Source organism: Notechis scutatus, chromosome 3 (genome assembly GCF_049901735.1).
Source record: "Notechis scutatus isolate UNSWTSFEM ecotype Mainland chromosome 3, rNotScu1.2, whole genome shotgun sequence".
Lineage (NCBI taxonomy): Eukaryota > Metazoa > Chordata > Lepidosauria > Squamata > Elapidae > Notechis > Notechis scutatus.
This window is the reverse complement of record NC_142011.1, coordinates 196803112-196816720: the sequence shown is the minus strand read 5'-3', so window position 1 is coordinate 196816720 and position 13609 is coordinate 196803112. Positions and strand designations below refer to the sequence as shown.

At 45.4% G+C, this 13609-nt stretch overlaps 1 protein-coding gene across 1 annotated transcript; it reads left to right on the top strand.

Annotated features, from left to right (window-relative positions):
• The first annotated feature begins 727 nt into the window (after positions 1 to 727).
• Positions 728 to 13075, top strand: LOC113419605 (kelch-like protein 26). Its single transcript, XM_026679089.1, has 4 exons — positions 728 to 806; positions 3077 to 3155; positions 5056 to 5283; positions 11578 to 13075. The coding sequence occupies exons 1-4, from the start codon at positions 728 to 730 to the stop codon at positions 13073 to 13075; spliced, it is 1884 nt and encodes a 627-aa protein (XP_026534874.1).
• Positions 13076 to 13609: the final 534 nt, after the last annotated feature.

The following is a 13609-nucleotide window of genomic DNA, read 5'->3' as shown; positions in this document are numbered from 1 at the left end:
AACCAGCGGCCCGGTAAGAGTTGTTCCGGACCGGTATCGGTCCGCGGACCGGCGGTTGGGGACCCCTGGTATAGGGTATTCTGTTGCGAGCAGAGGAGTGTAGTACTCTTTTCGTGAAATACCTCTGGACTCACTCAATTATATTAATGTCCAATATACAGTGCAGATTCCAGACTGATGAGCTGTATTCAAGTATTGGTCTAGCAAAAGTTTTGTATGCTTTTGTTAGCAATTCAATATTTCAATTCAATAATTGAAAAGGGTGATAACGCTCAGAGACATAGAAAGGGCAAGAAGAAATAGATGTGTTTTGAGCCTCTTGGAATTCTGAAATCTGTAAATCATAAATATTCAAATCTATAAATTGGCATTTATAAGTTGGCATTTTCATCATCAAAATTATTGTTTAATTCTAAAGTAGAAATTCCAAACGTTAATTGAATGCCTGGGAAACTTCAGATTTGCCATAGATTTCAGGCCTCCCGTCATAGGATGTGAGTCTGATTTTTTTCCATTTTGATTAAAATTGTTCCATGTGATGCTAAAGCTGACGTTTCGGAAGGCGGGCTAGTACAAAAATGGGAGAAATAAGTGCCTAGTTCTTGGCAGGATTTATTCCTGGGTTGAAGTAAAGGATTGCTTAAGTCCTCATTCTAATCAATCCCCAGATAGAGGAACATGATGAATTCTTCAGCTGGTTCCTGAGCCTTCTTGGGAGGCTGAGAAAATGGATTCCTTGAGAGACAGCGATGAAGAAGATGGGATAGAAAAACCACTTCAGTCTCATGAAACCTATTTATGTCAAGGTAAGTTTGAAGATCATCTAGAACAGCCTTTTCTGATCGCATGCTACTAACCAAAGATTATGGAAATTGGACCTGCATATCTGAACCACTTTAATCCTGTATATCTAAAGTCCTCTGATTTGAAGCCCTTGAATAACTTCAAGTCCCATGAGGAACGGTTTAAAAAATCTAGAGAGATTGAATATGGATGAGTGAAAATTAAAGGAAGGCACAATTATTACTTTCTAATATTACAAAGGCATGCAAGAGACCAACTTGAACAAATGAGTTGGGATAATGAGAAAGAATTTTAATAAAACAGAGAGAAATGTAAGAACCACTCAACAATAGAATGACATTTATTGAGACATGATGCTTTAGAAAAATTCAGTAGAAGTGGTCCTGGTTATTAGAGTGTTCCCCTCTCTTGATTTAATCTTGAGAAAGAAGATTGGGCCAAAAGACCACTAAACTCCAATCTACGATTGTTTGGCTCCTCATTCCAAGAGTATCTGTCATGCCCCTGTTGGAATCTGATTCTGAGGGGAAGGTCGAGTAGCTGACAGGGAGTGGGAGTGTGTGGATCCCGTGGCTGTGGAGGAAACTGGGGAAGGGCACAGTCCAGCTGGGCATTCAGAGGAAGACCCAGGGCCACCCCCTCTTCATCCTAGGGCATGCAGGGAGGAATGGAGAAGGGAGCAATGTGAGTTAAATGGGTTACGGGGGGAGAAAAGGGCCCTGATTCCCTTCATTAGCTGCAGCTGGGAAAACAGGATTTTAAAAGGGTGTTTGCACAGCACCTTGCTGGAAGCAAAACGTGAATTATCTTTGTGTGTCAAGTTTTATCTGGGTTCTGGCATCTTCCCAACTATGTGTGTTTCGTTATCTTTTGAAGTCTGCAATTATCCTGCCCTGTCTCGTTAATTGCTGCAGCATGGTTTGTGTTGCTTTTTATTTATAATTTATATGTAGTTTGGGTTAGGACTGAATTTCTTCCCTTTAAAAACTGTTCTTGGGAGAGTTTTTTCTCCAGCTGATGATAACTGGACATTGGGGGCCAAGTTGGAGGTATTAAAGGGACTTTACCTGCTTTTGTGACTTTGTTGCTTTTGTGCCATGCCCCTTTGGGTCATCACAGTATCTATGTTGCAAATACATAGGAAAGGACACATAACCAGGTCAGCCTAGGATTGAATGATTGAATTTATCTGCCACCCATCTCACGATCCAAAGCGACTCTGGGCAAATTATGTAATTTCATTAGCAGGTTTTTGCGATCTAAATTGATGTTGGCTTCTGTGTATGAAAACTATTATACAGGTAATCCATGACTTACAACAGGTTTATTGTTCAAAATTAAAAGGGCACTGAAAAGAGTGACTTATGACCATTTTTCATGACTGCATCCCCCTGGTCACGTGATCAAAATTCAGATGCTTGGCAACTGACTCATATTTATGACAGTTGCAGTGTCCCAGGATTATGTGATCCCCTTTTGTGACCTTCTGACAAGCAAAGTCAGTGGAGAAGGCAAGTTCACTTACTGTGTTGCTAACTTAACAATTGCAGTGATTCACTTAAGCCCTGTGGCAAGGAAGGTCATACAATGGGGCAAAAACTCGTGTAACAATTGTCTGCCTTAGCAACAGAAATGTTGGGCTCAGTTAGAGTCGTAAGTGGAGGACTACCTATATCTGAGTTTGTTTCTGTTGCAGTTTTGCTTTATTCCCTTCCCATTGCATGACAGTTTTTACTCTCTGGTTGGCCACCCTTAGCATCGTATAAATGACAGAAGGTCAGAGCCTAAGTGGCATCCACCTCGGGATCAATCTATGCATAACCAGGCAAAGACATTTTGTGCTTTCTACTGTCAGCTTTGGAAGCCATATTCCCCGCTGCCACATAGCCTGAGAAAGTGGGAGGGGGTTGATTTCAATTAAGTAGCTCTAAGTAGAGAAAATAATTTATTTTTTTTGGTTTGTTCAAGGTCATTATGGTGCAGGGTGAAATAAGGATCTTACTTTTGGACGGATCGTGATTGGGCCACGTGATGTGATGATGACCCAAGGGGGGTGGATTTGTAGTTTGGGAAATTGTGGAAAGCTGAAAAATCTTTTCGATTCGGGTTTCCACAGATGCGCCAGAGGCTATTCTAATAAAAGTACTTTTGAGATATGTTTGTCTTGGAGTTACTGATTGGAATGGAGGTTTGCTGGAATGCTGACATCTAGTTTTGCATGTATGTGTATTTCCATGCACATGTGCTTTGTGTACTTGTTTTGTTTTGCTAGGTTTGAAACAGCTATACCAATCCCAACAACTTTGTGATGTCACTTTGGGGGTTGAAGGAAGGAGCTTTCCTTGCCATAGGTAAGTCATCCCCACAGCCCTAAAGATTCCTCTACCTATACAGATATTGTTGAACTACAACACATTGAAAAAAAAACTAGCTATTCCAAACTGCTTTTTCACTGAGTAAAATTATTAATCTATCATGGCTAACACGAATGAATGAATGAAAGAATGAATGGATGAATGAATGAATGAAAGAATGAATGAATGAATGAAATAATGAATGAATGAATGAATGAATGAATGAATGAATGAATGAATGAAAGAAAGAATGAATGAATGAATGAATGAATGAATGAATGAATGAATGCTTTATTTGGCCAAGTGTGATTAGATACACAAGGCATTTGTGTCCAGTGCAGAAGCTTTCAGTGTACATGCAAAGCAACATCATCATCATCATACCAAACAAAGGGGAAGAGTAAAGAAGATAATTAGGATAAATAATACTATAGCCATACTTCATGGATAAATGCATATGAACATTAGACAGTACTGTGAGAATTAGGTGTTCAATATAGTGATGGCATGAGGGGAAAATATCCTTATATCTAGTTGTTTTACATTCAATGCCCTATAGCAGCGTCTCAAGGGGAAGAGTTATAACAGAATAACAGAGTTGGAAGGACCTTGGAGGTCTTCTAATCCAACCCCCTCCATGCAGGAGACCCTATCCCATTCCAGACAAGTGGCTGTCCAGTCTCTTCTTAAAAGCTTCCAGTAATGGAGCCCCAAAAACTTCTGAAGGCAAGTTGTTCCTCTGATTAATTGTTCTCACTGTCAGGAAATTTCTTATTAATTCTAGGTTGCTTCTCTCCTTGATTAGTTTCCACCCATTGTTACTTGTCTTGCCTTTTAGTGCTTTTGAAAATAGGTTGACCCTTCTTTGTGGCAGCCCCTTAAATGCTGGAACATTTCTCTCCAGGATGTGAGGAGTCTGCAGATATCTTATTATTATGCAATTATTTCTTTCTTTTTTTTTACAAAAGTTTTATTGAGTAAATTGTTAAAAACATTGGAGGTGGTGTTCGTCCTGACAATCCTGTTTGTCATACATATTATGGCATAGAATACATGTTTTATATACATTTATACATTTATGCAATATTTTCTTATTTCTAGTCATCCGTTCTCCTACTTTCTTTTGATTCTAGGTCCTTCCTTTTTTCCCACCATCGATAGGATTTATCCCATACTTTATAATATTCTGTCTCCCCTTTATCTTTCATTTCTAAAGTTAATTTATCCATCTCTGCACAAATCCATGTTTTTTGTGACTTCACTTTCATCGGGAATTTCTTTATCTTTCCACTTTTGAGCAAAGGCTAACCTTGCTGCTGTGATCACGTGTATTATTAAATAAATCACCTCTTTATTATATTTTTCTGTTATAATTCTGAGTAAGAAAAATTCCGGTTAATATTCCACTTTATACTATACCATCTCCTCAGGCCACCTCTGAATTCTATGCCAAAACTCCTGGATTTTTCTACATTTCCACCATATGTGGTAGTATGATCTGTATTCTTGGGTACATTTCCAGCAGTTGGGTGATATATTGTGATACATTTTGGCCAGTTTTGCTGGAGGAAGATACCACCTATAAAGCATTTTATATAGGTTTTCCTTATACGATGTGGCCAGTGTTATATTTTTGTTTCCCTCCCATAAAGTTTGCCATTTATCCAAATTAATACCATGTCCAATATTTTTAGCCCAGGCCAGCATCGTTTCTTTTACCTGCTCCTCCTCCAGTTTATAATCCAGTAATATTACGCAATTATTTCTGAATAATGTTTCTTAACCTTGGCAAGGTTGAAAATGTATGGACTTAACTCCTGGAGTTCCCTATCCACAAATGAATATCAATGTCCAAAGCCATCCTATGTTTACCAGCTTTTTTTCCCCCTCCCTGCAGGATGCTGCTGGCATCTGTTAGCCCTTATTTTCGAGACCTTTTCACCAGTGGCAACAGCGAGTCTCAAAATGGGGAGATCTTACTTAAGGACATGACGGCCTCCACACTCCACAGCTTGCTGGATTATCTCTACACAGAAGAATTGTCCCTCTCAGCTGAGACGGCTCATGATCTATTCACGGCAGCTAGCAAGCTCCAAATCCTCCCATTGAAAGAAACAGTTGGAAGGTAATATTTACGGAACAACGGAGTTGGAAGGGAGCAACTTCCAAGAAGATAATAAGAAGGATAAATAATAATACCACATAGCCATAGTTCATGGATAAAATACACATAAACATTAGACAGTACTATGAGAATTAGGTGTTGGACATAATGATGGCATAAGGGGGAAAATGTCCTTGTGTCTAATTGTTTTGCACTCAATGCCCTACAGCGGCGTCCCGAGGGGAAGTGTAATAACAGAATAACAAAGTTGCAAGGGACCTTGGAGGTCTTCTAGTCCAACCCCCCCTGCTCAAGCAGGGGACTTATCTATACCATTTCAGATAAATGACTGTCCAGTCTCTTCTTAAAAGCCTCCAGTGATGAAGCCCCCACAACTTCTGAAGGCAACTGGTTAAGTCTTTTCACTGTCAGGAAATTTCTCCTTAGTTCTTTACTCAGGATTAGATTAGATTAGAATTAGATTAGATTAAAATTCTTTATTGTCCACGTGTGATTGGACACACAAGGAATTTGTCTTGGTGCAAATGCTCTCGGTGTACATAAAAGAAAAGATACATTCGTCAAGAGTCAAGAATCATAAGGTACAACACTTAATAATAGTCATAAGGTACAATAAGCAATCAAATCATACTAGGAAACAGTCAATATAAATCGTAAAGATACAAGCGACAAAGTTATAGTCATACAGTCATAGGTGGGAGGGGAGGGGTGATAAGGAATGATGAGAAGATTAATAGTAATAGTAATGCAGACTTTGTAAATAGTTGGACAATGTTGAGGGGATTATTTGTTTAGCAGAGTGATGGCATTTGGGGAAAAAATGTCCTTGTGTCTCATTGTTCTGGTGTGCAGTGCTCTATAGCAGTGATCCCCAACCTTTTTTATGCCGCGGCCTGGTACCAGCATCAGCTGGGCGCCGCGGCCCGGTCCCGGCATCAGCTGGCGCCCTGACCAGTGCCGGCATCAGCTGAGCGCCGCCATCTTTTGATGAAAAAGTGCTTCCGGTGAGCTTTCTACCGGAAAATCTCACCGAAGCACTTTTCATCAAAAGATGGCGGCGCCCAGCAAACCAGCTGCCCGGTAGGACTTGTTCCACGGACCGGTACCGGACCCGGACCGGTGGTTGGGGACCCCTGCTCTATAGCGCCGTTTCACCTAAATTTGGAAGCCATTCTTTTTCCAAACACAATTATCATAGTCTCTTTAGCAAGATGTCCTAAGGAGAAAGGAATGGGTTTAATTCTGGCAACTGAAATATTTCCTACCCACCACACTAGATCTTCTGCTCATCCCTAATCACAAAGGACCTTGTAGCTTCTTTAGAAAACTGTCCAGCTTCTCAGTCCAGCAGCCCAAAACTCACTCTGAATTAGCAGGTCCTTTATACCATCAGATACACAATACAACTAGTCCTCGACTTACAACTATTTGTTTAGTGACGGAAGTTACGACAACACTGAAAAAAGTGACTTTACTATTTTTCACACTTATGACTGTTGTAGCATCCCCATGGTCACATGATCAAAATTTGTACACATGGCAACTGGCTCGTATTTATCATGGTTTCTGTGTTCTTGGATCATGTGATCACCTTTTGCAACCTTCTGACTAGAAAAGTCAATGGAGAAGCCAGTAGAGATTCTCAAGGAATATTGAATACAGCTGTCTGCAAGGAATATAAATCCTTCCATTCCGCACTATCTAGTCAGAGCTGAAGAAGCTTCTTGGATGAGAAGCGAAACGTCTTCCAAAGAAAAACCAAGAAAGTCCAGTTGCCTCCTGAAAAAGCACCTTTGGGACTCTCTGGATGAATATGTCTTGCCTCCCTAAAATCTGGGCTGCAAAACTTTTTAGGAGTTATGTTTGCACAATATGGAAGACTTAGATAAAATGGGGGTCTTTTGTACTTCAGTGTGTTGTGGGAAAACAACCATTGTCTTAGCAAGTCATATGAACTGCAGTGGCGCAGTGGTTAGAATGCAGCACTACAGGGCTAACTCACTGCTCACTCCAGGAGTTCAATTCTGAGCGGCTCAAGGTTGACTCAGCCTTCCATCCTTCTGAGGTCGATAAAATGAGGATCCAGATTGTTGGGGGCAAGATGCTGATTCTGTAAACCACTTAGCAAAGGCTGTAAAAGAACCCTGAAGTGGTAAATAAGTCTAAGTGCTATTGCTATTGCCACATGAACCAGGCCATAATATAGAACTGTCATAAAGTCGGCCTATTCAGGCATAGCAAGTTGGATGGAGCCCAGTGGGTTAGATTAACCTGAAGTGAGAAAATCAGTGTATTGTCTGAAACCAACCACTTTTTCTTCAAGGCATACCCTGTGCCCAAAAGGGCACAGCGCCAGGATACTGACATGAGAGAACTGGGACAAAAACTAAACTTGATTTATACTTAACATTTACATCTAAATGTAGATTAAACACAATGCAATTTACTTTTTATTTAAATTAAAACCATTAAATGGCATTAATAGGAGTATCCCCCGTGCCTTTCATAATTTTCCCTTTCTGCCTCATTAAAACGTATAATTGGATGGCAACTTTGCAAAGAGTTCTGGGGGGAGGTCAAACGGTAACCTTTCTGGGACTTCATGCAGCTTTGGAGAACTCACAGGCTGAACTTTGCAATATTCTTGGAAACAGATCATTATAGACAGTCCAAAAGCACACCGCTCCTTGGGGCTGTTTCATACACGAACCTCTCACCGTGCCAAGGAAAGTGCTATTGCTTAACCAAAGTTACTTTCTTTTCAAAGAAGGGGTTCTCGTATATTTACAAACGTACAGGTTGGATGTTGAGGAAGATGCTTAGCAACCTTATGCTTCCTCAAATGTCTGGAGAGAGAAATCCAGCATACGACTTATCCTGTATCTTCTATCCTTCAGCAACATTTGCTCTTTCAGTCCAAAACTATCAGCCCAGGAAGCCTTGAGAGGACAACAAACAGGTTAGAAGGCAGCATGCATTCCATGGGAGAGAAGATTGATATAAAAGACATCTAAGGATGAAAAGGGCATTTCAAAACTTGCATTTAACTTCAACCCAAACCAACAACGATTAATTAAAAGAAGAGAATATTGGTAGCTCAGGGTTGAACTGTGGGGTCCTTGGTGTTCCCTGAGCTTGGTTGTTTTCTTGCAGATGTTTCATTACCCAACTAGGTAACATCATCAGTGCCAGAAGGAAGAGAGGTTTTCTCTCTATTTATGTACAAGTGGCTTGCCCTATCAGTATTGGTGGGAATGTTTTTGGTGATTCCTTGATCAGGCTGTTGTTCACTGAATTGGATAATAAAGCATCTGTAAGAAAACAACCAAGCTCAGAGGTGACCCTATTTATTTCTAACAACCAAGGATCCCAAAACACATGACTGGATTTAATCACCTCTTCAAATCAAATCACCATCCTGAATCATAGAATTTCTTTAGGGTGTGCGATGAAGTTTGGTGCCTGAGTGGTGTGGTGGCCTAGAGTTGGAGCCCTCACCTCACAATGAGGAGGCTGTGAGTTTGATCCTAGGGCAGGGGTGGGCAAACTACGGCCCGCGGGCCACATCCGGCCCGTTGGTCTGTCCAATCCGGCCCGCCCCTGAAAAAAAATCGCTGCCATTGGTCTGTCCAATCCGGCCCGCCCCTGAAAAAAAATCGCTGCCATTGGTCTGTCCAATCCGGCCCGCCCCTGAAAAAAAATCACTGGGCGTGGCGTATTGCCCTGTGCCGCGTGGCCCCCAAAGCTCCAAAACAGTGCGGAGCGATCTAGGGGTAGGAAAGAAAAGAAATTTGCAAAGGCCTCGGCTGGGAGTTCGAAATCACCTTTGAGTGCAACCTCTCCGAAGGTGAGTCCCCGCCGATCCCCCTTTTTTTTCCCGGGGCTTCCAGGCTTAAACTTTGCAAAGGCAAAGCTTGCAGGCTGGAGCATCTTCCCGCCGAGGAGCGGGAAGGGTTCCGCCCGGCGGGCGGGGTGGGCTGCTTGGAGCAGGCTGCTTGGAGCCACCTAAAGCTAGGCCGCTGCTGGTGGAGCCTTGCCCTGCCTTGGTGCCCTGTTTCCCGGCTCGGCGGTCCTGCTCGGGCGGCACTTTAAAAGCCTGCTCCCAGCACCCGAGCAACTTCCCAGCAACTTTCGGCTTCCTTTTAACTCGCGGGCGCTCGCGCCTGGCCCCGAGCCGCGTGGCGGAAGGGAAGCCCGGCGGGCGGGCAGGCAGGCTGCTTGGAGGAGGCTCCGGGCTTCCCCTCCGCCAGGCGCGAGCGCCCGCGAGTTAAAATGAAGCCGAAAGTTGCTGGGAGTTGCTCGGGTTTCCGGGGCTTCCAGGGCTTTGCAAAGGCAAAGTTTGCAGGCTGGAGCGTCTTCCCGCCGAGGAGCGGGAAGGGTTCCGCCCGGTGGGCGGGGCGGGCTGCTTGGAGCGGGCTGCTTCGGGGCGAGGCGCGAGCGCCCGCGAGTTAAAACGAAGCCGAAAGTTGCTGGGAAGTTGCTCGGGTTTCCGGGGCTTCCAGGGCTTTGCAAAGGCAAAGTTTGCAGGCTGGAGCGTCTTCCCGCCGAGGAGCGGGAAGGGTTCCGCCTGGTGGGCGGGGCGGGCTGCTTGGAGCGGGCTGCCGTGCGGCTCGGAGCGAGGCGCGAGCGCCCGCGAGTTAAAAGGAAGCCAAAATTGCTGGGAAGTTGCTCGGGTTTCCGGGCTTCAGGGCTTTGCAAAGGCAAAGTTTGCAGGTGGGAGCGTCTTCCCGCCGAGGAGCGGGAAGGGTTTGGGCAGGGCGGGCTGCTTGGAGGGGCTGCCGTGCGGCTCGGGCAAGGCGCGAGCGCCCGCGAGTTAAAGGAAGCCAAAATTGCTGGGAAGTTGCTCGGGTTTCCGGGGCTTCCAGGGCTTTGCAAAGGCAAAGTTTGCAGGCGGGAGCGTCTTCCCGCCGAGGAGCGGGAAGGGTTCCGCCCGGTGGGCGGGGCGGGCTGCTTGGAGCGGGCTGCCGTGCGGCTCGGGGCCAGATGCTCCAGCCTGCAAACTTTGCCTTTGCAAAGCCCTGGAAGCCCCGAAACCCGAGCAACTTCCCAGCAATTTCGGCTTCCTTTAACTCGCGGGCGCCGCGCTGGCCCCGAGCCGCGCGGGCGGAGGGGAAACCCGGAGCACCGCCGGGTCGCCTCCTCCAAGCAGCCCGCCCGCCCACTGGGCGGAACCCTTCCCGCTCCTCGGCGGGAAGACGCTCCCGCCTGCAAACTTTGCCTGTGCAAAGTTTAAGCCTGGAAGCCCCGGAAACCCGAGCAACTTCCCAGCAACTTTCGGCTTCCTTTTAACTCGCGGGTGCTCGCGCCTGGCCCCGAGCCGCGCAGCGGAGGGGAAGCCCGGCGGGCGGGCGGGCTGCTTGGAGGAGGCAACCCGGCGGTGCTCCGGCAGCACCAACAGGCAGTTCCGCCCGGGCTCCGCTCAGGTGTCCGGCTGGGGCTGTCAGGAGTTGCTACTGCCGGCGCAGCTCCGTGCGGCTCCAGTCCTGTGTTGCCTTGGGAAGGAAAAGGCAAAACCAGGAGCCGCTGAGCCTGAGCCTCCGGTGCCGCTGCTGCCGTTGCAAAGCACCGCCACGGCTCTTCCTTTTTGCCTTTCCCTTCCCGAGGCAACGCGGGAATGGAGCCGCGCGGAGCCGCGCCGGCAGTAGCAACTCCTGACTCAGGGGGCCTCCGAGGGGAGGGGAAGGAGGAGAAAAAAGGGGGGGGGAGGGGGGGCGATTCCCAAAAAATCTTGTGCTGACCTGGCCCGTCTGTCAAATTTTAAAAGTCAATGCGGCCCCCGAGCCAAAAAGTTTGCCCACCCCTGTCCTAGGGAGAGACAGATATTTCTCTCTCTGAGCACGAGGGGTATATACCTGTTGAATATAACTCTGCATTGATGACAGGAAGGGCATCCGGCCAGTAAACACTCAGCTCCATTCAGTTGCACAGACTACACCCCACAAGGGATTATGGAGTCATTAAATGATGATGATGAATGAATGAAGTTTGGTGCCTCTGAACTGATCTGACAATTTTGATAAAATTTATTTGACTCAAGAATGTCTCTACAATTCCTGCAAGTTTATATCAGTTTGTAGTATAAACTGTTGAGTTGAATTGCATCAACAACCAGGATTTGTACAGACTCGTTGGGTTGACAATTTGAATCAGGTCTTGGGTGATTTGTACACTCTTGGTACTATCTGGCATCCCAAAATAGAAAGCATTTAGAGTGAGTTTTCATGTAAAGGTAAAACAGATGGAGGTATTAGTAAAAACTGTTTGACTCTACCTTTATCTTCGCTTTTCTCTCAGGTTTCTTGAGATGAACATTGCCATGAGTAATTGTCTCAACCTGTATGGCTTGGCTTACGAGTTCAATCATCCACCCTTGCTCCAAGCAGCTCTAAGCTACATTGAACAACACTTTGGAACCCTCATAAAGCAAGAGGCTTTCCTGAATCTGGATTCTGGTGCTCTGATCAATCTCATCTGCTCAGACCACTTGGAAATAACCTCTGAACTGATCACCTATCAGGCTGTGCGCAGTTGGGTGGAAGCTGCAACCTCCGTACGTCTCCCGCTGTTTCAGAAGCTTCTTGGACATGTCCGCTTTCCACTCCTCACTCATGATGAGCTTGTTGATGTCCAGGCAGATATTGCAGAATATTATCGCCATGTGCGCCTCCGGTGGAAAGAGATCGATGGGACAGGGAGATTGCTAGAGAGTGGTGGGCTCAGAAAAGGCATGTATGACAACTATTTTGTGTGTGTAGAGGTCAATGAAAACAGAATCCAGGATGGAGACAACCCAGAATCCTATCTGCATTGTTTTGATCCTCATTCAGAGAAGTGGGAGAAGCTACCACCAGTAAAATATCTTAGCTACCCCGGATGTGCTTCCGTGGGATGCAAACTTTATCTTTCTGGTGGTCAGAAGGACAATTGTACATTTGTTGATGTTCTTTATGAATATAGTTCCTTGACTAGTCAATGGATGCAGCTTCCATCTATGACTACAAGCCGGGCTGTGCATCCCTTCCTAGCCTGCCACAAGAAACTCTATGCTCTTGGAGGCTGCAATGACTTGGGTCCTCTTACTTCCGCTGAGGCCTTCTGTGTGGAGCAGAGTACCTGGACTTCCATTGCTGACCTTCCCCTTGCTCTGATGTACCCTGCTTCGGCAATGCTGAAGAATAAGCTCTACCTAATAGGAGGGAAAGCTTCCTGGAGTTACCGGGGCCTTCTTATCTATGACACAAATGCCAATTGGTGGACCGAGGTGCCGATGGAGTTTGCCTGTTATGGCGCAGCTGCTGTCTCAGTTGGAAATGGGATATATGTTTTGGGTGGATACTCGGAGGAGAGGGGCAATGTTGTAGTCCACACTTCGATGGGCAGTGAAGAGGTCCCTTCCTGTACCAAAGGTAGCTTTTACCTCTGCGAGAATGGCAGAGTCAATTGGGAAGTCAACATACCGGAATTGCCCATCGCCTTGGCATTTGCTTGCGCATTGGAATTCCAAGGTAAGATTTACCTGTTAGCGGGCAAAGATGAGAATGACTCCTACAACACAAGCTACAGCTGGGTACCCGAGGACACAAGCTGGACCCAATGCCCAGAGGAAATCCCTGTCACCAATGAAGTGAGGATGTTCAACTGCGCAACCCTGAAGATGCCCAAAAAGGCAATCCGAATTCTTCTGCTTGCAACCACAGCCAAGTCTACTGTCACTGGGGTAGACAATGCCAAGAAAGGACACCCAGGTTCTTACACCAATGATGGCTGTGGTCTGAACTGCTGTTGGGGTTGACATTAATGCCAAAGGGCTCCCCCAATTGCCCCCTATTTCTCTGGCTTTTAGCAACAGGCTCACACGAAAGAAGACCGTCTCTTCCAAATGTAGGACATCTCTGGCCTCAGGGCGAATGGGCTTCATGGATGTTACCTTTTAAAGTCTGCTTGGGAGGGACATATTATAAGATCAATACCATCAGCACTCCATTTGTCCTTTCCAACATGAAATGATTACATCTTTGTTAGGCTTGTATTAAAAAGCCCTGTCTCTGTTTTAGGTTTTTTTGCTATTTTCTCCATCCTCAGAGATCACTTGGAAAATTATTTCATCCATCCATTTATTTGTTACATTTTACTTTGACTGCCCTCTGAATAATTCCATGCTGCTTATGTGTGGCTCCCAGCCAGACAGTTCAGATCTGGCTCTCTAGTTTTGAAGGCAGAAGCTCCCCGTAGATATTCAGATGATATAAATCAGGGTGAAAATACCTGATTTTCTAATTACGACAATGAAAGTTACTGGTTGGGTTCAAACCTTATGTGGACACAG

Excerpts from the sequence above, each read along its gene's own strand:
- LOC113419605 (XM_026679089.1), top strand. The coding sequence starts at position 728 with ATGGATTCCTTGAGAGACAGCGATGAAGAAGATGGGATAGAAAAACCA. Across the intron at positions 807-3,076 it reads TGAAACCTATTTATGTCAAG|GTTTGAAACAGCTATACCAA; the intron begins GTAAGTTTGAAG and ends TTGTTTTGCTAG. Across the intron at positions 5,284-11,577 it reads TTGAAAGAAACAGTTGGAAG|GTTTCTTGAGATGAACATTG; the intron begins GTAATATTTACG and ends CTTTTCTCTCAG.